This window comes from Mya arenaria, chromosome 5 (genome assembly GCF_026914265.1).
Source record: "Mya arenaria isolate MELC-2E11 chromosome 5, ASM2691426v1".
NCBI classification, from domain to species: Eukaryota; Metazoa; Mollusca; class Bivalvia; order Myida; family Myidae; genus Mya; species Mya arenaria.
In genome coordinates this window covers 23,666,275-23,691,038 of record NC_069126.1, presented here as the reverse complement: position 1 = coordinate 23,691,038, position 24,764 = coordinate 23,666,275, and the positions used below count along the sequence as shown (strand labels likewise).

The 24,764-nt window shown below is 38.2% G+C and overlaps 2 protein-coding genes across 2 annotated transcripts in view; both read right to left on the bottom strand.

Annotated features, from left to right (window-relative positions):
* Positions 1 to 9,675: 9,675 nt before the first annotated feature.
* On the bottom strand, positions 9,676 to 10,179 carry LOC128235559 (uncharacterized). The gene has a single exon (XM_052950372.1). It carries the CDS (start codon positions 10,177 to 10,179, stop codon positions 9,676 to 9,678), a length of 504 nt encoding a protein of 167 aa, XP_052806332.1.
* Positions 10,180 to 11,530: 1,351 nt separating this feature from the next.
* Positions 11,531 to 24,764, bottom strand: part of LOC128233626 (sonic hedgehog protein-like) — a 68,119-nt gene continuing 54,885 nt past the window's right edge. The window contains exons 3-5 of the mRNA XM_052947387.1: positions 19,051 to 19,235; positions 17,099 to 17,196; positions 11,531 to 14,005 (exon numbers count right to left, since the gene is read on the bottom strand). Of these exons, the coding sequence (XP_052803347.1) occupies positions 13,329 to 14,005; positions 17,099 to 17,196; positions 19,051 to 19,235 (960 nt within the window). The 3' untranslated portion in view covers positions 11,531 to 13,328. The remainder of the gene's footprint in view (positions 14,006 to 17,098; positions 17,197 to 19,050; positions 19,236 to 24,764) is intronic.

Below are 24,764 nucleotides of genomic sequence, written 5' to 3'. Positions count from 1 at the left end.
TAAAACTTGATAACTGCTAGCTGTGTTTGTCATTTTCATTTGGAACTATTTATTTGGCGCTTCGTTGACATTCCACTCTGAGTACTTTGGCTATCAAACAATGGGTTTAGAAAGTGGAACTAAATTGATAATAAAAACACCGTTTTAAGCATGTGATAAAAAAGATCTGACACTCGTTGTCATTTAATACACGATTTTTAGCCAGAGACTCGCTTACTAACAAAGTTCATGAACTCGTTTAATAAAATCTTGTATTAAATGACAACTCGTATCAGATCCTATATATCATATCAGAGGGTTGATTTTAAGATTTCTATAATAAATGTTTATGTTTCAATAGTTTATAGGACAGAGTTATTATGCCATCAAAGTGGCTCCTGTCAACGAAGCTGCTGCCGGTGAACCAGACCTAAAACTTCTGTTATTCTGCCAGGCCTGCTGGAATACAAATGGTCGTTTGGAGGACATGCTGATTTCGTCACTACGGTTCGGTTGACAACTAGTTGAAGACCATTAGACAATACAAAAGACGACGACTGGACATTTTGAAAGGAATCTTAATTAAAGCTGACTTTCACAGATTGACAGGTTTGTCGTATTTTTGAAATTTTGTCTCAAAAACAGCTGACTTTGTCTTTAATTCCCTCAATTTAGTCATATGCAAAATAAATACAATAAAAAAACCTATTCTTTGGAAAACAGCCAAAAATCATTGTAATGGACCTGAGTCCATGTGGAGAAGAACATCATGCTCGAAAGTCCCAGATTTTAATGAAAATCTGTCTCTGGAACATACTTGGAATAATGTTTGATTTTCAAAATAAGTTCATGTAATGGTATGTAATATTTTGCGAATATGAACAATAAAACACATGTATAAAACTTGTACATACAAATCTCCTCAAAACTCCTTGAAGTTCTGGGTTTTTCCTCATTGGATAATACTTATATATAAAAAATAAAACAGGGGAAGGAATTCAGATGTACAATACATAATTAATTCAGTGCGGTGTTCTCCCTTTTTGCCTGCACTTCTCTAGCAGTGAAATTAGCTAAATGGACGAAATATACCTAGTACCATGGTATTTAAGATGGAAGAACATATATACTTTATCATTATCTATCAATATATACTTCAGATTTTGTGAACGTATATTGGCGTTTATACCCCACTCTCTTGGTAAGCTGGGTCGTTTCCCTCTGTATTGCTATGTATGTGTGCGTATACGTTAAAAAAAATATCAACCCATGTGTATGTAAGTGATATGCTTATAAACAGTCTAATGATTCTTATTTATTTATAGTGTTGCTACGTATAATTGGTTTAAATATGTACATTTGTAAATAATTTGTTATACTCTATTTGTTTAAGCTATGCTCTGATTTAAAAGAGTATTTTCTATTCTACAATTGTGCTCACATTCTCTTAAAATTAAAGTTGATAGGCAAATTAAAAAATATACAAGTTAAAAGTTTAATCTGAATACCACCTTTAGCTATAATACCCGATTTATTCTGCTGCTCATGGGATACACCGAATCAGTATACTGGTTTGGTTGGGCTGTAAGTGGGTTTTGTGCGGTGAGTGAGTGCGTGGGCCGGCGGGTGTGTCGGCAGGTTGGGTGTGTGGCCGCATAAGCGTAAGTTAGAGTGAGCGATGGCCATGCTATCATTCATATGATCATTTTTGAATATCACATAGAAGGAATCATCGCTCTAGCCATTCAGCACTATCAGCGCTGTGATCTTAATGCGCTAGCAACGCTCGTGGCCATACAGCTTCAAGTTTCGAACGTAATAGTAAAAACTGCGATCTGATCTTTTGTCAACTGTATTATATCACTGCTCTACAGACATTTACGAGTTTGTTCATCCCTATCCAAACAATATAAAGTTGTCGAACGGTTAAAAACGGAACGGGATGCAACAATAAGATTAATCGAAATGAATGTTGAAGACTATCCAGTGACACCATATAACTGCACAAACACAGACAATGTAAACCCACGTACATTCAAGGACTACCCAAGGATGATCTATTAATGAGTACATGACAAGCCAAGGACACCCCAGGACTTCCCAAACACCTCTACAACTACCCGTGGACATTTCACAACTAATCAAGGACGGTTCCGGTCTACCATTTGACACCCTAGAACATTCCATGACAACCTTGAAGTCAAAGAACTATCAAAGGATATCAGTTTTCTCTTAGGACACTCCTGAGCTGCGGGTATATGCCTATAATGCCTGTGACGGAGCAGATGCTCTGGCGGCTTCATTCGGGTTTTTTTTATCAAATTAATTGCCACCTTTTCATATCCATCTTCTAACATAACTCCTATTTTTAAAAGTCCGATCCTCTTGAAGCTGTCAAAATATCGCAATATTTCTGTTTTTAACTTTCTTGGCCTGCTCAACTGTGTAACCTCATTTCTCGCCAGAACAATACCCCGAAGTGTTGCTGTCTCGAATGCTTCGTCATTTGGCTAATATACTGCCAAGAGTTCCCCTTGGCTGCTAAACTCAGCTTATTTGTGAATGATACTGGTCATTATATTGTGGTCGAGACACATGACGCTTCAGCTACTATAATCAGTACTGGTCTTCAAAAACGAACAACTTAGTCAAGTAAACTGGCTTACCACATTCAATCCATCTAAAACAATGAATTCCTCTAGAAACAGGTTAATTATTTCATCCACCTTTGCTTATGCACAAAACCCAGATACAAAGTGTTCCTTCTCACAAACATCTCGGCCTTTGTCTCTCTGATAGTGCTAAATGGAAAGATCATATCAACCCTGTTCTCAGAAAATCTTGACAGAGATTTAGTAAATTGCGTTCCCTTTCATTAGAACTGTCCCACTCTTGCCTTGAAAAATTGTACTTAAAGTTCATCAGGCTCCTTTTGGAGTTTGGTGATGTCGTGTTGGACAACTGTATTAGAGAACGAAAACGAAGCAATTCAGATTGAGGCAGCACGAATATTAACCTGGGCCATTAATCTTTGAAACATTCAAGAGTATTTTGGTTGACTTAAAGTGGGACACCCTTGCATCTAGAAAAAAGAAACACTGACTTGTTCTAAATTTATGAGATCAAAGAAGGCATAGCACCTGATTATTTACTTCTACTGTGAAAACGTACCCATACCTATGTGTCGAACCCAATCATATGCATCTTCATTTCTTCTTGCTACACTCTGATTATGGAATTTCCTTCCAATAGCGCCAAGTCAATCGGAGTCAGTTCAATTACTCAAATTTTAAACACTAGAAAGTTATTACCAATTTACAATGCCGGTTAGCGCGGAAATCAAATCATGCATTGTCGTCTACGGCTCGGTTTTTAGTTCTCTGAATGCTTTGTCACAACGTACTCAAGACACGACAAAAGAGAACATTTGGACAGATCGTGGGTGATCGGGCGTCGTCGCAAGACATTCCCTCCTACAATGTTGTTAGTTTCGTGATATTCGACTTCCAATGGTGAAGCAAAATTGGACATACACCTTTAATGTTCGACGATTTTATGTTGTATGAATGCCTTGTGGCTGTCTTGATTTTGTCCTACGACAGTAGTTAGGCTGTCTTGTTGAAATATCCTGTAAATAAAAAAAAATGGGAAATGCATGCAGACGTTTATTGTGACTGATGGTAAGCAGAATTCGTACATTTTAGGATTGCGCGAGATGGTGGATGAAAGTGGTATGAGTACCTTGGTCACTCTCAAAACCATTTTGAAAGATATAAGAAAATACTGCCAGCGATGTCTGAGGGTTTTGACAGAAAAAACAACACTTCAATGATCTGCTAAAACAGTTCAGGAAATATATTTTACCACAATTTATTGATAACTGAGATTCAGTTTAGGGGCTAGAACACTTTGTTTTTACTCTGGCATTCATTAATTAGGTGGTTTTGCAGGCACGTTTGAAAGTACATTAAAAAAGAAAATAATTACTGCGATAGAAAAGATTTAGGCTCCACAAAGAAACCAGAGCTTAACAAATAAAAAGGTACATTGCGTCTGATAAGAACTCCTTCAAAATGCTTTGTATTGGGACAGGATGAGAAGAACGGTGTAGGCTTGTATTGGATCACGTACCAAAAGTCAAGAAATGAAAAAAAAACTGCATAGATCGGTTCAAACTTTAGCTAATTACCACCGTAAAAAAATCAATTTCACAATGTGTAGATATCTGTGTTTTTGAAGATGACATCTTTTTTACAGGACTGAAGGCATTAGGACTAATTTCAAAGCTCACAACTGGTCCCTTGTGGATAATCATTGAGGCCCTTAGTCTCGTACTTGAAATGAATATATATTCCAGGAAACTTGTAGGATTTTTTACTTAGGTGTCAATGACATTGATTTGATTGGTCAGTTCATTAGAGCAGAGACTATTTTATTAACAATGTTATGAAAAAAGACGAAGAATCACGAGTTTAGGTTGAGGACAATGATACTTTTAAAGAAGTGATGTGTCCAATGTAACAAGCTTTATCCCTGTCTATATCAGAAGTGTAAAATCGCATGGTTGCAGACATTTTTCAAGTGGCTTAATATTCAACCCAACTTAACTAGTAATTGCAGAAACAAAGCCACCCAGAATTTGTTTTAGATATTTATAACAGCTACTATGCTACAGGCTTACTATTACTTTAATCACTTTTACACCATTCTTATTGTATTTCATAATAAAACTATGGGGTGTCTTACTGCCTTGAACGACGATGAAAGAGAGCAACTGTTGAATAATGCAAGAAAGAGGCAAAAGCGATCAGGAATCAGTTAAAAGTAAGATTGAAAGAAATCGAAACAAAAAGGCTGGGAGGCAGGAGGAGGAGCGAAGAAGAAAACATCAGGAAGCCAAAAGGATAAGCGTAAATAAATGACGGAAACTATCTGATCCTATGGTTTATGGCTAAGCGAAGCACAGGTGAATGAAGCCTTACAGAAAATTGGCACCGACGATGAAATACCAAAAGTTTAAAACTCACAGTTGAAGAAAAGAATGAAGATCCAAAAGTATTCAATATTTAACGAAAGGGCATTCATGGCAAATACACAGCATTATTTGTTGAGGAAATTACACAGAATGCCGTTACTTTGAAGTAAGACTGTCTTCAGGGGGCAACAACAGAGAAACAAGACGAAGGCATCCCATTACTGGTGGGAAAACCCATAAGTTCAGTGATAAACAAATAATACAAAGGATGAATTACATCAGGCGTTCCCAAATTTGGCGAGTGGTGCAATGAGAAAAGTATGCGCATGATGACGTTGTTTATGCATATAATGTGTGTGAAGATTACAAACTATGTGATGTACAGCTGTCGATTACAGATTAATTCAACAATACATTTTTAAACCAATTGAACGGTAGTGAAACACTTAATGAACTGATTGTTTTCTGTGGAAATAACGTGCAATGAAGATTTATTTGAACTCTTTAGATATTTGCATTAAAACTGGCGTTGGTTTTATCATGTTCTTAAGTTCAAGTTCGGTAACGTCTTTACAATGGTCGGGTGGGGAAGTTGTATTGCTACCAAACTGAAAATTTAACAACTTCTTGGTGTATTATTCTATCATGATTGAGCAATTGACATATTTTAAATGTATTTATATAAAACTGATACAAAACATAAAATAAAATAAGAATTAATTATAATTGTTTGCCTATTTTCAGGATAAGGAACAGTTGCAGGGTCAAATGCATTGTATAGTACAGGTCAGTGATGTTTATACAACTAGCCTGAAATAAATTTTGCGCTGAAGAAACAGTCTATGATTGAATTATAAACTGAGGCAAAAAAACAGCGGCAGTTTTTTTATGTTCTTAAGCTGTTCAACATGTTTTGACATATCGCACACTAATAAGTAAACGTTTTTGTTCATGGTATGATCAGTGACTGTTGCTGGGAGTAGCCCTTGTGAACACTCGAAATATTTTCGGGCAAAGATCAGGCAACTACAATTATTTTATGATCTACCACGTCAAAATTGTGTACGCTCCGTTGGGCACAGTGCTTAAACTCGTGACCTTCTACGAAAATGTGTCATCGAATCTGTGAATAATTATGTCTGCAACGCTATTGAAAGTGTTTCCTATTGTTATCTTGCTTGAACAGGACAGGGACATATTTCTTGTGAGCAGGGTTTAAAACATCATTTATAAATGATGTTTGTTGGGACTGCCTAACGTTGTATTTCGTGGCTGAGTGTTGTGCATGAAATCTTAACTTAAGTATATAGCTACATTCATTAAATGTAATAACACAATATACCATTACATGCACTTTCATCACACCTCTAATTCCAACCAGTTTGACCTCAAATGTACACTATAAGCCTATTTGATTAAATAAAGTTAGAAAAGGAATGTACATTAGTTTACTGTAATATGTTTTCTGATCCTTCTGTTTTGTAATATTGTAAATATTTATGTAAGTTTGAAATAAAATATCGTTAATCTAATTTGATTGTATGCATTTTGAAAGTTTAGCACTCCATATTGATACGCATACGAGTCCTAAATGGCAAATTACACCTATTCGGAAGTGCCTACTCATTGTCACATGCCTTATTTCTATTAATTAACACATGACCGTGAATCACAGCATGGCTTTCAATACTCAGACCTTTAGCTACCTTCCATATTTATACGTTTTGAAGCTGAATGGTTTGTGATTTCAAAAACAAGCTGAATATACTGGATATACTTGACCTACTTTTTTATTGTTTACATTTTCACCGCATTGTTTGTCCTCATACACCGGATATTGTTATTTTACTTTAACACAAATGTTATGTTCAACCAAATTAACATTTCTAAAGAGAAACGTTACTTATTTTCTAACGTTGTTTAATGTTTAGTTCGCACGTAAACATGATGTTGGTGGTCATGTAGCACGAGAAATCAGTATAATCGTGCATGCAAATTTGTCAATTGTCTATATAATATATAGGAAATTCATTTAGTAGTGTTTGACCTAAATAAAGACAGTGTACACATTGTAAAGTAATCGAAGATGTTGTGCATTTCTTCATCTTCATCTTCATCTTCTTGTACACTATTCACAGAGCAGCGAATAAATCTTTTTGGGAAAACAAAACAATTCCAACCATTTAGCTCTACTAAATTACCTTCCGATCTAAATAGCTTTTCCGAGCATCAGCATGGGTGTTTCTTCAGAGAAGTTCAATGTTTCATCAAAAATACCCGTCGTTTGAAGTAAGTCTGTAGGAGGAGTCTGCCTCTCTACCTCTCTCTTTCTTTTTCTCACATCTTTTACTAAAATGTTCTCATTACATCTTCAACAGATCAACAGATAAACAATATACTTTGATTTAAAATTTACTATCTTGCTTTAAAACACCTTTGTTTGGTAATGAATGTGATGTTTCTGGTTGTTTTTGATGTTGGTATACCTCGTGGCTAATCCCCTTTGCAAATCGGAGCTCCTCGGCCATTTTCTATAAAACAACCTCGGATGTAAATGGACAGATATGGATGATCAGAATTTTGGTCTTTTTAAGTCCGCTGCAGGTAGATCGCGTAGTAATTTAATTTAGCAGTTAAACTTAATGACTTAACTCTTGGGAATCTTAATTATTTTTGCAATAATACACTTCACAGGCCATCAATTTAAACTTAGATCAACAAATACAAGCTAAAACACTAAATTTAACTAATGATATAATTCAAAATTTTACGAACTATTTCTACTGATGTACCGGCATACATCCGTGGTTGATTTCGATAAAAATGTCCGAGGAGTGCAAAATGTCCCTTTGCATGTTTGATACTGAATTATTTGTCTCAAATACCAATACAGTTTATGTTGTATTCATTATTTCATTAAAATAATATTCATGCAAAAATATTGTTAAATTAAAAGAAAGACCAAATACCAAGATAAAAAAATAGGTAATACAATTCAACATAAACATGGTATTTAAACGATTCAGTCCTTACTACGGAATGCCGTTAGGGCCATCACCTATGCATGTGTTGATCTGAAACGCGATACTCGATAGATCGATGGTGAAAACGGGAAATCACGAAACTACGATGATGAAAACGCGACAGTACGATGATGAACACACGACAGTACGATGATGAAAACGCGACAGTACGATGATGAAAACGCGATAGTACGATTGTGAAAACGCGATAGCGCGATGTTGTATAAAGTCATTGAATCATGTCAGCTATCGTAGTTTCATGATTTCGCGTTTTCATCATGATCGTAAGTTATCGAGTATCGCGTTTCAGATTAACACATTCATAGGCGATGGCCCTTAACGGCATTCCGTACCTTTCTTTAAACACTTTTCCGACTTTTATTCATTGTTCCAACCATCCTTCCCACCCACCATCTTTCCTTCCCTCCATTCTTCTCTCCCAACATCCTTCCCTCCCACCTTTCTTCCTTCCCACCATACTTCCTTCCAACCATCCTTCCCACCATCCTTCTCACCATCCTTCTCACCATCCTTTTTTCCCGACATCCTTCCTGTCCACCATCCTTCCTTCCCTCCATTCTTCCCTCCTACCATCCTTCCCTCCCACCAACCTTCCTGCCCACCATCCTTTCTTTCCACCATCTCTCTCCCCACCAACCTTCCTTCTCACCATCCCTTCTTACCATCATCTTTCTTCCCACAATTATTCCTTCACAACATTCTTCCTTTCCTCCATCTTTCTTTCAACCAACCTTCCTTCCAACTAGTTTTTCTTTCAACCATCTTACCTTCCAATTACCCTTCCTTCCCACAATTTTACCTTCCCACCATCCTTCCCACCATCCTTCCTTCTAACCATCTTTCCTTCCCACCATCCTTCCCATCATCCTACCTTCTTACCATCCTTCCTTTCCATCATCCTTCCTTCTTACCACCCTTCCATCCAACCATTCTTCCGTCCCACCATCTTCCTTCCAACCTTCCTTTCCACCATATTTCTTCCTTCCCACCATCTTCCTTCCCACATTCCTTCCTTCCCACAATCTTTTCTTTCCACTATCTTCACTTCCCATCATCCTTCCTTCAAACCAACATTCCTTCCCACCAACCTTCATTCAAACATTCTTTCCTTCCCACAATTATTTCTTTCCACCATACTTCCTTTCCCACCATTATTCTTTCCCACCATCCGTCCTTCCCACCATCCATCATTCTCACCATCCTTCCTTCATACCATACTTCTTCTCACCATCAATCCTTTCCAACATCCTTCCTTCTTACCATCCTTCCTTCATACCATCCTTCCTTCCAGCCATCCTTCTTCCCACCATCCTTCCCACCATCCTTCCTTTATACCATCCTTCCCTCTCACCATCCTTCCTTCCAACCATCTTCCTTCCCACCTTCCTTTCCACCATATTTCTTCCTTCCCATCATCCTTCCTTCCCACCAACTTTCCCACAATCCTTCTTTTTTACCATCTTTCCTTCCCACACTTTTACATTCCAACCATCCTTCCCACCATCCTTCCTTCCCATCATCCTTCACACCATCATTTCTTACCACCATCCTTCCTGCTCACCATCCTTCCTTCCCTCCATTCTTCCCTCCTACCATCCTTCCCTCCCACCAACCTTCCTTTTCACCATCCTTTCTTACTATCATTTTTCTTCCCACAATCATTCCTTCTTCTCGTTCTTACCATTCTTCCTTCCCACTATCCTTCCTTCCCAACATCCTTCCATCCAACCATCCTTCCCACCATCCTTCCTTTTTACCATCATTCCTTCCCCCAATTTTACCTTCCCACCATCCTTCCCACCATCCTTCCTTCTTGCCATCTTTCCTTCCCACCATCCTTCCCATCATCCTTCCTTCCCACCATCCTTCATTCCCATCATCATTCCTTCTTACAATCCTTCCTTCCCACCATCCTTCCTTCCCACCATCCTTCCCACCATTATTTCCTTTTACCATCTTTCCATCCCACAATCTTACCTTCACACCATCTTTCCCACCATCCTTCCAACCATCCTTCCTTCCCACCATCCTTCCTTTCCACCATTCTTCCTTCTTACTATCTTTCCTTCCCACCATCTTTCCCATTATCCTTCCTTCCCACCATCCTTCCCACCATCCTTCCCACCATCCTTTCTTCCCACCATCCCCACCATCCTTCCCACCATCCTTCCTTCCCACCATAGTTCCTTTCCACCATAGTTCCTTCCCACCATCCTTCCCACCATCCTTCCTTTTACCATCCTTCCTTCCCACACTCTTACCTTCCAATCATCCTTCCTTCCCACCATCCTTCCTTCCCACCATCGTTCCTTCCCATCATCCTTCCTTCCCACCATCCTTCCTTTTTACCATCCTTCCTTCCCACACTCTTACCTTCCAATCATCCTTCCTTCCCACCATCCTTCCTTCCCATCATCTTTCCTTCCCACCATCCTTCCTTCCCACCATCCTTCCTTCCCACCATCCATCATTCACATCATCCTTCCTTCCCACCATCCTTCCTTCCCACCATCCTTCCTTCTTACCATATTTCCTTACCACAATCTTTTCTGCTTACCATCCTTGCTTCCAACCATCCTTCCTTCCCACAATCCTTCCTTTTTACCATCCTTCCTTACCACCATCCTTCCTTCACACCATCCTTCCCACCATCCTTCCTTCCCTCCATCCTTCCTTCTTATCATCTTTCCTTCCCACAATCTTACCTTCCCACCATCTTTCCTTCCAAACCGTCCTTCCCACCATCCTTCCTTCACACCATCCTTCTTTCTTACTATCGTTCCTTCCCACCATACATCCTTCCAACCATCGTTCCTTCAAACCATCCTTCCTTCCCACCATCCTTCCTTCCCAGCATCCTTCCTACTTACCATCCTTCCTTCATCATCATTTTTCGCTTCCACCATCCGACCTTTCCACCATCCTTCCTTCCCACCATCCTTCCTTCCTACCATCTTTCAATTGATATGTCATTTCTTCAACGACCGTGCGCTTTATAATTCCTTCATGCTTACCATCGTTTCTATAACCCTTCCATCGTTGACCCTTCATTCTTGCGACCTTCCTTCCATTGACCTTTCCTTCGTCTCCAACATTGTTGCGGTGACAATTTCACCACAGGCTCTCCATCTTTTCATCGAATCTTTATTCCATCAAGCATCGTTCCAACGTCCCTTCCATCGCAGTATCCTTATTTCGTGCAAACTATCATTAGAACAACCCAGTTGCACATCCCCGGTGCCAAGTCCTTTCAGAACGGATATTTTGTAAAGTAATCAACATAATATAGCGTGCGTTCGAAGATGTGTTACATGACACAAACCCCTCCCACTCCCACCCCCTCACATTTAACTTATCTTGTGCTTCCAGTGGTAAGGCGGCGGAACGAACTTGCGACCACTGGGTTGACAGCCAAGTGTTTTATCACTATAGCACGCAGTCGCCACTGTCAAACACGTATGCACACTGACCAAGTAACATGCACATTGCTTGGTATTCTAAACACAAATAGTACTGACACTTTTGGCAAGAAACATTTATTTTAACTTTATAAATATGCAATAAAATATCAATGTAGTACAAACGTATAAATTATATTTTCACTTGCTATGGAAATTTAAAATTACAATATATTAAGAACTGATCAATTTACAGAATTTATTCAGTTTTAAAAGGATGATAAATAATAACCTAATGAAATTGCATTGAGAAATAAACCGTTCTTGAAAATACCAAGTTGAGAATTATCAAATAATAATAATCAGATAATGTGAATATGTACCCATATCGGCTTGGTTTACCTTGACTTGGATGTATAAGCACAACATGTCCCTTTAACTATGTCGACTCGTTCACTAATTAAATTGATAAGTCGACATAAGTATTACGACATGTTGAATTAAAACTACCAAGTCGACATAAAACAAGCCGAAATGAAGACATGATCGCAACATCTGTATATACGACATACTCTTCTCAAGTACTATATTACGTTACACTTAACTTTTCAACTGAATTTAGAATTACATATCAAGACTTTCCAATGTAAGAATTGAAACGTGGAGTGTGTTTCTTATTTCGAATCGAAACAACTCATTAATTTATACGTTTATGGATGGCAATGTTGTCAAAAACTATGAAAAATATGCCGAAAGGATAGCTTAAACACATTTTTTTCATGATTGGTTTTAGTGAGTCAGACGGGAAACGCAAATAAATTAATTCTTACTTCTGGCCTAACAAAAAAAAAAATATACTTTGCAAATTGGCAAAATAATATTTGTTGACTGTTTCAATAGCTTACACTTGTAAAATATCGTGTCAAAGTGTGATAGTATGTTAAATAATATGCCTTTTATGTACAAATAATATAGCATACAATGTATTTCTAATTTATTTAGTAAATGCTCCATGATGAGTATGTTTTTCAAATCATGGATAAAATCTTGCTCATTTCTGATTTTACAAATTTTCAAAAAACTATTCAATTAAAAATATCTCATTTTAAAAATCGAACATACTTTATAAGAATGTTGAAAAAATCAAAATCTTATTTGCACCTTTGTGAAAAATTCATTTACACATCTTTATATTAGTGTACATGTATAGCATAAAACAATATCAACATGTAGAATAGTAATCACAGACATCCAAGGAAGGTAACTCCAATAATGTAAAAGTACAAACAGTTTGAATTATGTCCCTTTTATACAGTAACGTAAAAACAGTAAAATGCATATAACAACCTTCTCTATCATCTATAATATGTCTCAAAGTCTTTAGAGTATTTTATTGACACAATTCAGTTTACCTTCCAATTATTTTAACAGTACCATAGCTTTTTGTTTGCTTTATTTACTACCAAAATCAGCATCTTTATTTAAAATTAATTGCAAATCGACATACGACGCTATTAAATGGCATATGGCAGTATTCATAAAACATGAGATTAGGACATAAAAATCATAGTTCAATATTTCATAGCAGGGGCGGTTCCAGAATTTGACAATGTGGGCGAAAGGGGGGGGGGGCAACATTGCGTGTGCGCTCTCTTCCCCAGAAAACCCCTTCCTAGGCTCTCAGCATGGTTAGGTGGGTTTTGGGTTCTTCCTCGAATTAAATATTTACCTTTGAAGTCTAAAACAGTGTATTTTGATGAAATTTATTTACACCAATCCTTAACCCTCTCCATCCTGGAACTGCTAGTACATTGTATGCTTGTTAACAAATGATCAAACCGCTGATTTCATGAACATATACTTTGACATGGATTTGAACAAGAATAAGTATTGTTTAATAAATAACCTTTGATACACGGGTGCGTGGGGCGGTTAATGCACGTATAACGTGTCTTTGCTAAACAGAGTCCTACCCACCGTATACAGCACGTTAGCGTACCAGTGCATCCCAGTGGGCGTGGCCACACTAGTGTCATTATTGTCTACTGACCATGTGTAGGAAGGGAGAAATTGCGATATGTCGTGATAAGCCCGCATCGGCGCGAAAGCCGCATGCGCAATTACAATATTGTCTATAAAAGCGTAGCACGAGGCGACGATGTCATCCACGACAATAGTGCCGTGCTTCGTAAGAGGCGCGTAAATTCCTCGCCTCGTTTCCACGGTAACGGCTGTCACTTGAGATAATCTAATTGAGTCTCTTTCTCCTATCAACAAGAATTGCCCCTCTTCGACGCTTTCCGCGAACACCGCGTCCATCCTATCAATAGTTAATGACATGTTTTGATTTACAATGTACACTAAATGTTTTGCCGTAAGCGTTATACTTTCTCCCGTTTCTGTGTGTAAAGTGTAGAACAATCCATAGCCATTGTCATCTCGGTCCATAAAAGCAATTATTTCACTGTATTCAATGACACCATCACTGCGCATGCTCATCACGTGATCTCCGACCTGTATTTCCGCCATCGTTCGGGTTTTTCCGTCAGAAAGCCGAACTGTAGATTCTCCGTTAAAACATCCGCCATTCTTAATAGCCGCAGAGGAGTCTGTAAAATAAAATTACAAATAAAACATGTGCAACTTTTAATGAATAAACTTGTATTATTATTAATGCATGCATTATTATTCCTTTTATGGCAAAGATACATCGATACATGTTGTGTGTTTTTTGGCTATTTTTGGTGTAGAAACCATGAACATTTTTTTTTTCGATCGGCTGAAATCTTCTTTTCAGTTCTTCAATCGGATCATATTGTAATTATGTACTCTTAAACTAACATCTCTTTTAAAAATCCTCATTAAATCTTCTCATCGATAGGAACGCGTGACTAAAACGGAAAATCGGGGATTATGGCGGCGAAATTGTAAATAAACTGCGAGTATTAAGCCAAACAATTCAGACTTTGGGCGACAGGGGTCAACAACGAAAATTCATTAGATTTGGCCGCTTTCCTTTCTCAAATATTCAGATCTCAATAACTAGAACTTTAAATGAAATGAGCAGTGTTTTATTGGTATATATACAATCCTAAAATATGCTTTTAAAGCTAATATATGCAAGTTGATAAGTTAAACAAATATCTGAGCAAGGTGTCGACGATATGTATACTTTCAGGTCTGTTTCTTAACAGCCCGCCGTTGAAGATATTTCACTAAAGAAAAATGAAACGGGATATCATCCTTTAATTCAATCAAAGAAAAGTCAATATCAATTATTTTGTATTTACCTTTTTAATAGCGCTAGCAAATATTTGATTGGTAACAAAATAAACAGTGTATTTAAAAGCCTTAAAATAATATTTTTAGACGTTATTTTTTTAATTACATTACTGATAATTCTGACCAAGAATATGTTATCCATATATTTTATTATCTTAAGTGCTGTCAGGTGCTAGTCAGGCAAATGATGTTATCACGATAAGATTAAGGGGATGAAAATCATTGAAATTTATAGCAGCGTAATGTCTTTCATCAAATGAGTAGCGGAAATCAGCTGATCTATTTCTCAAATACGTATCGATTGCTGCACTCCAAAGAAACTAATTGAATTTTTTAATCATAATTCTGACACGAAACACGTCACTCGCTGTGTTATATAAATGTTTATATCATAAATGCCGTCGCCAGCCTGAGCTAACGTCATATATTTGATGTATAACTTGTGTAAGTTAAAAATATTTACCATAGCGAGGTTGTATGTAATTAAACGCTAAAAGTAATCATATTAGCAGTATGATATAACTAGAATACCATACTCGTCGAAATTCAATACGATATTTATCTAACAAGTTTGCGAAATTTGATAATAAAAAAATGTGGCTCGTTTTTATTAGTGTAAATCTTAGAAAACTCGTTTAACAAATCCTGCATTGAATGACCACCACTCATGTAAAATTCGTTCTTTTAGACTTTTGTTAGATTTTATGAAAGCAAGTCGCCACATAAATCAGACTCTATGGAACACATATACTAGACTATATGAATTTTCGGACGACACGTCAACGATATACCTTTATTATGGAACACTGGGGCCAGATTTAATAAAGATTTGAGTCTGTCCTAGTCGTACATTGATATTATCCTATTCTCGTTATTTTGCGACTTTGTGAGATGAACTTATATAATCAATGTAAAAATTAACAAAAAGGTTAAGGAATCAAAATAAATGAGCTTGTTCGCATTTATGACGTTTCTGCAGATTTATTATTATTATTATTATTTTAATTATTATTATTATTATTATTATTATTATTATTATTATTATTATTATTATTATTATTTATTATTATTATTATTATTATACACAAAGATCGTTTACCGAAATCTGCATCTTAGTGCTGTTGTTATATTGTTTCAGAAATAATTGCCATTCAAATGGAAAGCATATTGGCACCATTTCTATTAGTACAGTTTTTTGGCCGACTGTTTAGACATCATGTGATTTATGACATCGTTGTAAACTTCAAAACGTGAACTATTTGATGATGTGTTCATTTTTTTAATAAAAACAAGAACAGCGGAAAAAGCTGTGAAAAAATCTTATTAAAGATACTGCATATCACAAGCAAAGCATTTCAGAGCAGTAAAGATTTGAAAGTTAACAATGATGACGTTAACAACGTTGTTAACTTTATCAACGTGCTGAACAATCGACCCAATGTTTGGTTTTAATGAATTCACATAAGGTATATCGCCATCACATGCAAATAGTTATATAATTATATAAGAGGTAAAAGATGACATTGTATTGTGGTCATTGCAAACGCAAGGAAACTTCTTTTTGCCTTTCTAGGGTACACGTCAGGCGCGTAGCTGCCTATACGCGAGTACGTGGATGAATCCACATGATTCTGACAAAAAAAAAATCAGCCAAATTTGCAGTATGCATACTTGACTACATGATCCTAAAACTGCCAATTTTACAAAATTAAATAAAACACCTCAAAGCGCACAGAATGCACCAGATTGTACCATGATTTTCAAAATTTTCCGAGGAGGGCATGCCCCGGACCCCACTAGCACACTTATGAATCCATATGAAAGGAGGACTAGCTACGCCCCTGCACGTTACCATTTCTATGCATAATATGACCCAATTTCTAAGTTGTTTCTTTATTAATGCTGATTATGGCAACCATACATATTCTTAACGCAAATTCTAACCCACATTTTAAGCCAATGAAAAGGAGTGACATCTGTTTCGTTAGATTTGTTTTTACCTTGGCAAAAGTAAATGTTTTCTACTATAGGTGGTAGTATTAGTCAGATATTGGGGATATAATTGTATTTATTATAAATGGAATGATATCTAAACAAAATACAGCAGATCGCCGTTGGCTCGAATACTCAGGGACCAGCGAAAATACCTCGAGCCTCGAAACATTCGAGCCAAGCGAGATTTTTTTAAGTATAAAGAAATCAGTCTTGAACATCCAGTTCGAGCCAACGAGGAATTCGAGCCAAGATAATTCGAGCCAACGGGGTTCGACTGTATATGTTTTCACCTCCCTTCGTTGATACTGCCACTTGTGATCTCGCCATGTGTAAATATATTTGGCCACAAGGAAGTAACTACTTGCCGACGTCATACCTTTACACAAACGATAGTACACAGTTCCTTACATATATTAAGCACATACCTGACTGCACGGAACAGTGGATGTGACCATGTGATTCGTATTCCACCCAATCAAAGCCCGCTTCCACCGCAAGCCGGGCCAGTGTACCCAGTTTTGACCTGAAAGATATGACATTATAATACAAATCAGCGAAAGATGGTCATTGATTTGATAAATCAGACAGATCAATATGTTGCTTTAAACCTAGGAGACAGGGTACATATCAAAGACTGATATTAAAGCAGTAGAAGAGGTAGCAGTAGAAGAAAAAGAAGAAGAAGAAGAAGAAGAAGAAGAAGAAGAAGAAGAAGAAGAAGAAGAAGAAGAAGAAGAAGAAGAAGAAGAAGAAGAAGAAGAAGAAGAAGGAGGAGGAGGAGGAGGAGGAGGAGGAGGAGGTCATGTATTCTAGGTATACAGTCGAGGGCATGTATAGTTCACAGTCGGCCGATTGCTTAGAATTGTATTACAGTTAACAACGTTGTTAACGTCATCGGTGTTAACTTTGAACATTTTACAGTACTAGAAGTTCAATGGATACACTTATTATCTGCAGTACTCTTAGCAAGATTTTGGAAACTGTTTCTGCTGTGCATGTTTTATTCAAGTAGATGAGCACATCATAAGATAATTTACCATTTTAAGTTAACAACGATGCCGTTAATAACGTTTATAACTTTAAAAAACAACAACAATCGGCCAAGTGTTAGACATATATTTATGGAGGATTTAATGTAACATATAAAAGCGTAATAAATGCGCTGGATCTTGTAAACATTGCAACAAGGATTGTTAACATTTGAATGGTAAATGTTTTTGTTATGACTGCAGAACAGATCTTTAGGACAATGCTATTATCTTGTCGACATTTTTGCTAAACGGTAGTAAATGACTGAGAAGCGTTCAATGCGCTTAATACATGTATTATAATATTCATTTATAGTATTCCTATACACAACTTTTATTATCCTCATTTCAGTTATGTATATAAGCTCTTCATATACTATCAAAATCGCTAGTTAAAATCATAATGTTGACCCAATGTAAGATAAACAATTTGAAGTACAAAATCTAACATTTATAGCATTGAATGTACTTGTGTTTAACTATATATTTATATGTTAAATATGTTTACAATGTTAACTGTGTTAACTTGTTCTTTATTGCTCAGTTTTCGAACACTTTAAAATCTGTAAGCATATTTGCACAACTTCTGCAATTTTTAAGATGTTGATTGATTGTTATATATCTGGTGTTTAGTATTAATAATAACAAATGCCAAAACAGAGAGTTTGTCTTTGATGAACAGAGAGTTGGTCTTTGATGAACAGAGAGTTGGTCTTTGATGAACAGAGAGTGGGTCTTTAATGAACAGAGACTGGGTCTTTAATGAACAGAGAATGGGTCTTTGATGAACAGAGTTGGTCTTTGATGAACAGAGAGTGGGTCTTTGATGAACTGAGAGTTGGTCTTTGATAAACTGAGAGTTGGTCTTTGAAGAACAGAGAGTGGGTATTCAATGTACAGTGGGTGGGTCTTTAATGTACATAGAGTGGGTCTTCAATGTACAGAGAGTGGGTCTTTGATGAACAGAGAGTGGGTGTTAAATGTACATAGAGTGGGTAGTCAATGCACAGAGAGCGGGTCTTTGATGAACAGAGAGCGGGTCTTAAATGTACAGAGAGTTGGTCTGCAATGAAAAGAGAGTGGGTCTTTGATAAACAGAGAGGGGGTATTCAATAAACAGAGAGTGGGTCCTTGATGAACAGAGAGTGGGTCCTTAATGAACTGAGAGCGGGCCTTTACTGTACAGAGAGTGCGTTTTGTTGGTATAAGTTGGTATATATTTATTGATCAGGGTGTGCTTCTTTAATGTTGCAAAATTATCAAGTGCCTACATAGAACACAGTGACAAAATATTGTTTTATCAAATCTTCGTACAAAGCTGAAATGGTAATAGCCGTTGATATCCGTACCTGTCCCTATCACTTGTAGCGACGTCCACGGCGCGGCCCTCGTAGTGTAACGACGTCTCCCCGTGCAGCAAGTTGTCGTCCCACGCTTCCTTGACGCGCACCTTGACGGGCGGCGTTTCCGGTGGGCTGCCCGGCCATTGGTTCATCACCTTGATGGCCAGGGCCTCCAACTTGTCCTTGCAGCGCTGTGGAGAGAAAGAATATATGGCTTGTTATATGTTAAATGATTTGAAAAAAAAATGTTCTAAACGTGGGTTAAGAAATATTTACTCTCCCAACTTCCTAAAGTAAAAGTACACACACCGAGCTTGGAGGGCGAGTTATGCATACCCTCAATCTCGAAGGGTAGGTAAAGTATTTGCTCTTTAAAAAACTGTTAAGCTTAGCGTGCAATACGTAGCGTGCGTATATTGAAATATCGTTGCAATTTACCCACGTGCCATTTATTCCACGAAACAATTGGTTAACGTTCTGACGTGAACTTTCAGCGCTAGCGACAGACACATAAAAAAGATGTGAAGAAAATCACAATTTGTCATTTGGGACAACACTGTTACACAGGATGGGTTGTGTATACCACTTAATGTATAATTAAGGATGTAGAAGTCAACACATTAAGGACTATTTTGGTCAAACGCGCATGCCTTATGACATGATATAAATAGCAGTACATTTCATGAAACATTTATAAAACGATAAAACGCGACATATGCAAATATGAGATATGTAAATACGTGGTATTGTACATGTATTGATATTCCTTGTCACATAAACAGGTTCTGGTGCGCAATTTGAGTTGGAAAATACAAAAACATTAGAGGAAGTCTAAATCAATAATGTCGGCAACCTTCAACTCAACTCATCTCAACTCAACTCTTTTTTGGAAAATGTAAATAATACGGTAGACATTGAGCACGCAACAAATAACAACTTTGGAACACAAGTGGCTGTGTATGAAAGAGAAAGGAAAGTGTAAAATTACAAAGCACACATAAATAACAATAACTATCATATTGAAACTTCGAGATGTTTATCCCTGCCCGTGAGTAGTATCGTCTTGGTCTGTGAGTGTTGCACTCCCATCTAAAAAGTTATCTTACAACTATAACAGCTCTAGTTCTTGTTTTACCCGATTTGTTTGCAATGTGACTCACGATTGTTTACATGTCTGTATTTCAGCGTTACAAACAATTGTCTAAACTCAGAGCGGGTAGCCAGATAACATTTTACCCGAGCGCCGACGGAAATCAGGAATAAGTAGACTGGATCTAGAGGACGGGGCTTGACATGTAGCGATTGTCAGATAATCGGGGTTAAGCCCGAACCATGTTCTCATCATATGCCCGGATTAACAATTTGTTAAGGCTACGTCAGATTAATACGAACACTTGAGACCTCGCGATCTCTTAAGTGGCATAATTTGCCAAAATCGACACTTGTTTTGTTTTAGACAAATAAAAGAGCTGATCTTGTAGAATGTGTGGCAAAACTAGATTGTAAATTCTTGTCTGGTAGAAGGTTGTGTAATAAGTTCCTTATGTTGATGATATATGAACATCGATGATTTTGTTTCATTGCTTGTATTCGCTATGAATTGAAAAAGGTCCCATCACAGGATTGATAGTTTGAAGTTTTCTGGACTGTCCGACCTAGGCGGTTCAGGCTATTAACCAGATTCGACTGTACGGACTTTCGAGTTCTTAAAAGTCCCTAGTTACTCCCAAATGTGCAAGCCGTGACTTTTCTGTGATATTCTTTCAAACGGCGCCAAACATTTGTTTAGTACCTTTCCAAACGATGAGCTGTTAGATTATAAATGAGACCGCACATACAGTTAGTCTTTGCACATTTTGTTAGCATGGTCTCAGCTTCGGGAGTAAACATGTCTCAAGGTCTCGAACCGATGTTTACAAACAGTTCTCACGTTATAGTCCTCAGAAAAGAAACACAATCGTAAAGTATATGATTAATATTTTTTTGCTATAACAAAATGTTTTGACACATTTAAGTGGTTAGATATACAATGCATCTTCCACGACCACTATCCTAAAGAACGATGTTTATAATAAATTAAGATTTTCAAACTTGAGCCTGGAGTCTGGGATGGTATTCAATATACAACTTTCAACTTTGTATTTACTTATACAAGTAAATCTTTTTGTCATACATCATGGACTTCATTCACCCTTTTGGGTCAGTTATTAATAACAAGTTATCCGATTAGCTATATCATCCTAAGAGCCAATTAAGATCATTATTGAATACCAGCCCTGAGCTAAGATTTGAGTCCTTTCGTGATCTTGTTTTTTTCTTCCTTTATCACCCTGTATTTAGTAAGAGTTGTGCAACTATGTCAGGTAATACAAACAATATATTTAAACTCAGCAAAGTGTTACCATTTAATTGTAACTTATTTGGATTTATATAACATTCAAAATAAACAATTATAGATATTGGTCCGCAACCGCCTACGACTTTGTAAAACAAGCGCCCGTGCGTTTGGCGTCTCATTATTCTGGCATTCCGGCAATGTTGTATTTTATCATTATTGCGTTTTTCAACATTTCAAGTGTGTTTGCCCGACACTTTTATTTTTCAAGTCTGTTTGCATATCTGGGACTTTTTAATGTTTGGTTTGGATTACAAAGTGTTTAAAAAGCTTATGCTCTTTTTTATCCGCAATAATACCAAGGCACGGGTTTTGATTATACTTGCTGGTATAATTTAATTACAGCTAAAGCACTGAAGAGCGGGATTATCGGCTCAATTCCACGCTCTGTAAGGTTTAATTTAAACTGATGGTCCACTGATTTGTGTTTTAAAACAATCAAACACTTTCTTTAATAAAATATATCACTTATAAATATCTATGGCCTATGTTCGTCATTTTCACAGTTTCAAAATCGTCATATATATTTCATTCGCATTCGAATCTTTCTTTTCATTTATACTACTCAACAAATGTTTGGTCGATCAATGTTTCTGTTTATTCATTTCTTGAAAGCAGCCAAACACGTTATCTATTTTTGTATAAAAAACAAATGTACCGTCCTGTATTGAATGAATTTCATAGTTCATCAAGTCCCTTCATGCTCACTTCATCTGTGTGTTTTTTTTTCATTGTTTTTCTATTTATTCTCTTTTCCGTCGTATCTATTCTACATTTTCGTATATTAAAGGCTTCCATCATTAAGACAAGTAACTCTTACCCTAAAATTCAGCCATATAAGGGCAAATAAAGCTAAACTTATAGTATTAGTTTAGTTTAAACATATTTATTTTACAACGATTGTGAAACAAGTTATTACAACATTATATTAATCACTCTCGTTGGCACGATTTTACGCGAGAGTGTGGTCTTGTGTTGTGGGGGAAACCGGAGAACCCGGAGAAAACCCACTTGTCCGGCTTGGTGACCACAAACCAAACTCACATGCGCCCAAGCCGGGAATCGAACCCGAGTCGCCTAGGTGAGAAGCGAGTGCGCTAACCACTGCGCTAACCGGACAAACAAAGGCAAGTACCCCTAACCCTAAACTAAAGCAAATTTTGGGGCAAATAACTCTTATCCTAAGCTTAAGCAGTAAAAAGACAAGTAACCCTACCAATAAACTTATATACTGTATATTAGAACGATAACCCTTACCCACGACGTAACTGCGGTCAGTAATCCGTACCCGGACCCTAGGCTAACATAATAGCGGTCAGTAATCCGTACCCGGACCCTAGTCTAACATAAGTGCGGTCAGTAACCCGTAACAAGACCCTAGGCTAACATAAGTGCGGTCAGTATCCCGTACCCGGAACCTAGTCTAACATAAGTGCGGTCAGTATCCACTACCTGGAACCTAGTCTAACATAAGTGCGGTCAGTAACCCGTAACAAGACCCTAGGCTAACATAAGTGCGGTCAGTATCCCGTACCCGGAACCTAGTCTAACATAAGTGCGGTCAGTATCCCGTACCCAGACCCCCGGCTAGCATAAGTGCGGTCAGTATCCCGTACCCGGAACCTAGTCTAACATAAGTGCGGTCAGTAATCCGTACCCGGACCCTAGGCTAACATAAGTGCGGTCAGTAATCCGTACCCGGAACCTAGTCTAACATCAGTGCGGTCAGTAATCCGTACCCGGAACCTAGTCTAACATCAGTGCGGTCAGTAATCCGTACCCGGAACCTAGTCTAACATCAGTGCGGTCAGTAATCCGTACCTGGAACCTAGTCTAACATAAGTGCGGTCAGTAATCCGTACCCGGACCCTAGGCTAACATAAGTGCGGTCAGTAACCCGTACCTGTAACCTAGTCTAACATAAGTGCGGTCAGTAACCCGTAACAAGACCCTAGGCTAACATAAGTGCGGTCAGTATCCCGTACCCGGAACCTAGTCTAACATAAGTGCGGTCAGTATCCCGTACCCAGATCCTCGGCTAACATAAGTGCGGTCAGTATCCCGTACCCGGAACCTAGGCTAACATAAGTGCGGTCAGTAATCCGTACCCGGACCCTAGGCTAACATAAGTGCGGTCAGTAATCCGTACCCGGACCCTAGGCTAACATAAGTGCGGTCAGTAATCCGTACCCGGAACCTAGTCTAACATAAGTGCGGTCAGTAATCCGTACCCTAACTCTAGGCCTAACATAAGTGCGGTCAGTAATCCGTACCTGGAACCTAGTCTAACATAAGTGCGGTCAGTAATCCGTACCCGGACCCTAGGCTAACATAAGTTCGGTCAGTAACCCGTACCTGGAACCTAGTCTAACATAAGTGCGGTCAGTAACCCGTAACAAGACCCTAGGCTAACATAAGTGCGGTCAGTATCCCGTACCCGGAACCTAGTCTAACATAAGTGCGGTCAGTATCCACTACCTGGAACCTAGTCTAACATAAGTGCGGTCAGTAACCCGTACCTGGAACCTAGTCTAACATAAGTGCGGTCAGTAACCCGTAACAAGACCCTAGGCTTACATAAGTGCGGTCAGTATCCCGTACCCGGAACCTAGGCTAACATAAGTGCGGTCAGTAACCCGTACCCGGAACCTAGGCTATCATAAGAGCGGTCAGTATCCCGTACCCGGAACCTAGGCTAACATAAGTGCGGTCAGTATCCCGCATAAGTGCGGTCAGTATCCCGTACCCGGAACCTAGTCTAACATAAGTGCGGTCAGTATCCCGTACCCGGAACATAGGCTAACATAAGTGCGGTCAGTATCCCGTACCCGGAACCTAGTCTAACATAAGTGCGGTCAGTATCCCGTACCCGGAACCTAGTCTAACATAAGTGCGGTCAGTATCCCGTACCCGGAACCTAGGCTAACATAAGTGCGGTCAATATCCCGTACCCGGACCCTAGGCTAACATAAGTGCGGTCAGTAATCCGTACCCGGACCCTAGTCTAACATAAGTGCGGTCAGTATCCCGTACCCAGACCCTCGGCTAACATAAGTGCGGTCATTAACCCGTACCCGGACCCTAGGCTAACATAAGTTCGGTCAGTAACCCTTATCGTGACCCTAGGCTAACATAAGTGCGGTCAGGAACCCTGATCTTGACCCTAGGCTAACATAAGTTCGGTCAGTAACCCTTATCTTGACCCTAGGCAAACATAAGTGCGGTCAGTAACCCTTATCTTGACCCTAGGCTAACATAAGTTCGGTCAGTAACCCTTATCTTGACCCTAGGCTAACATAAGTGCGGTCAGTATCCCGTACCCGGA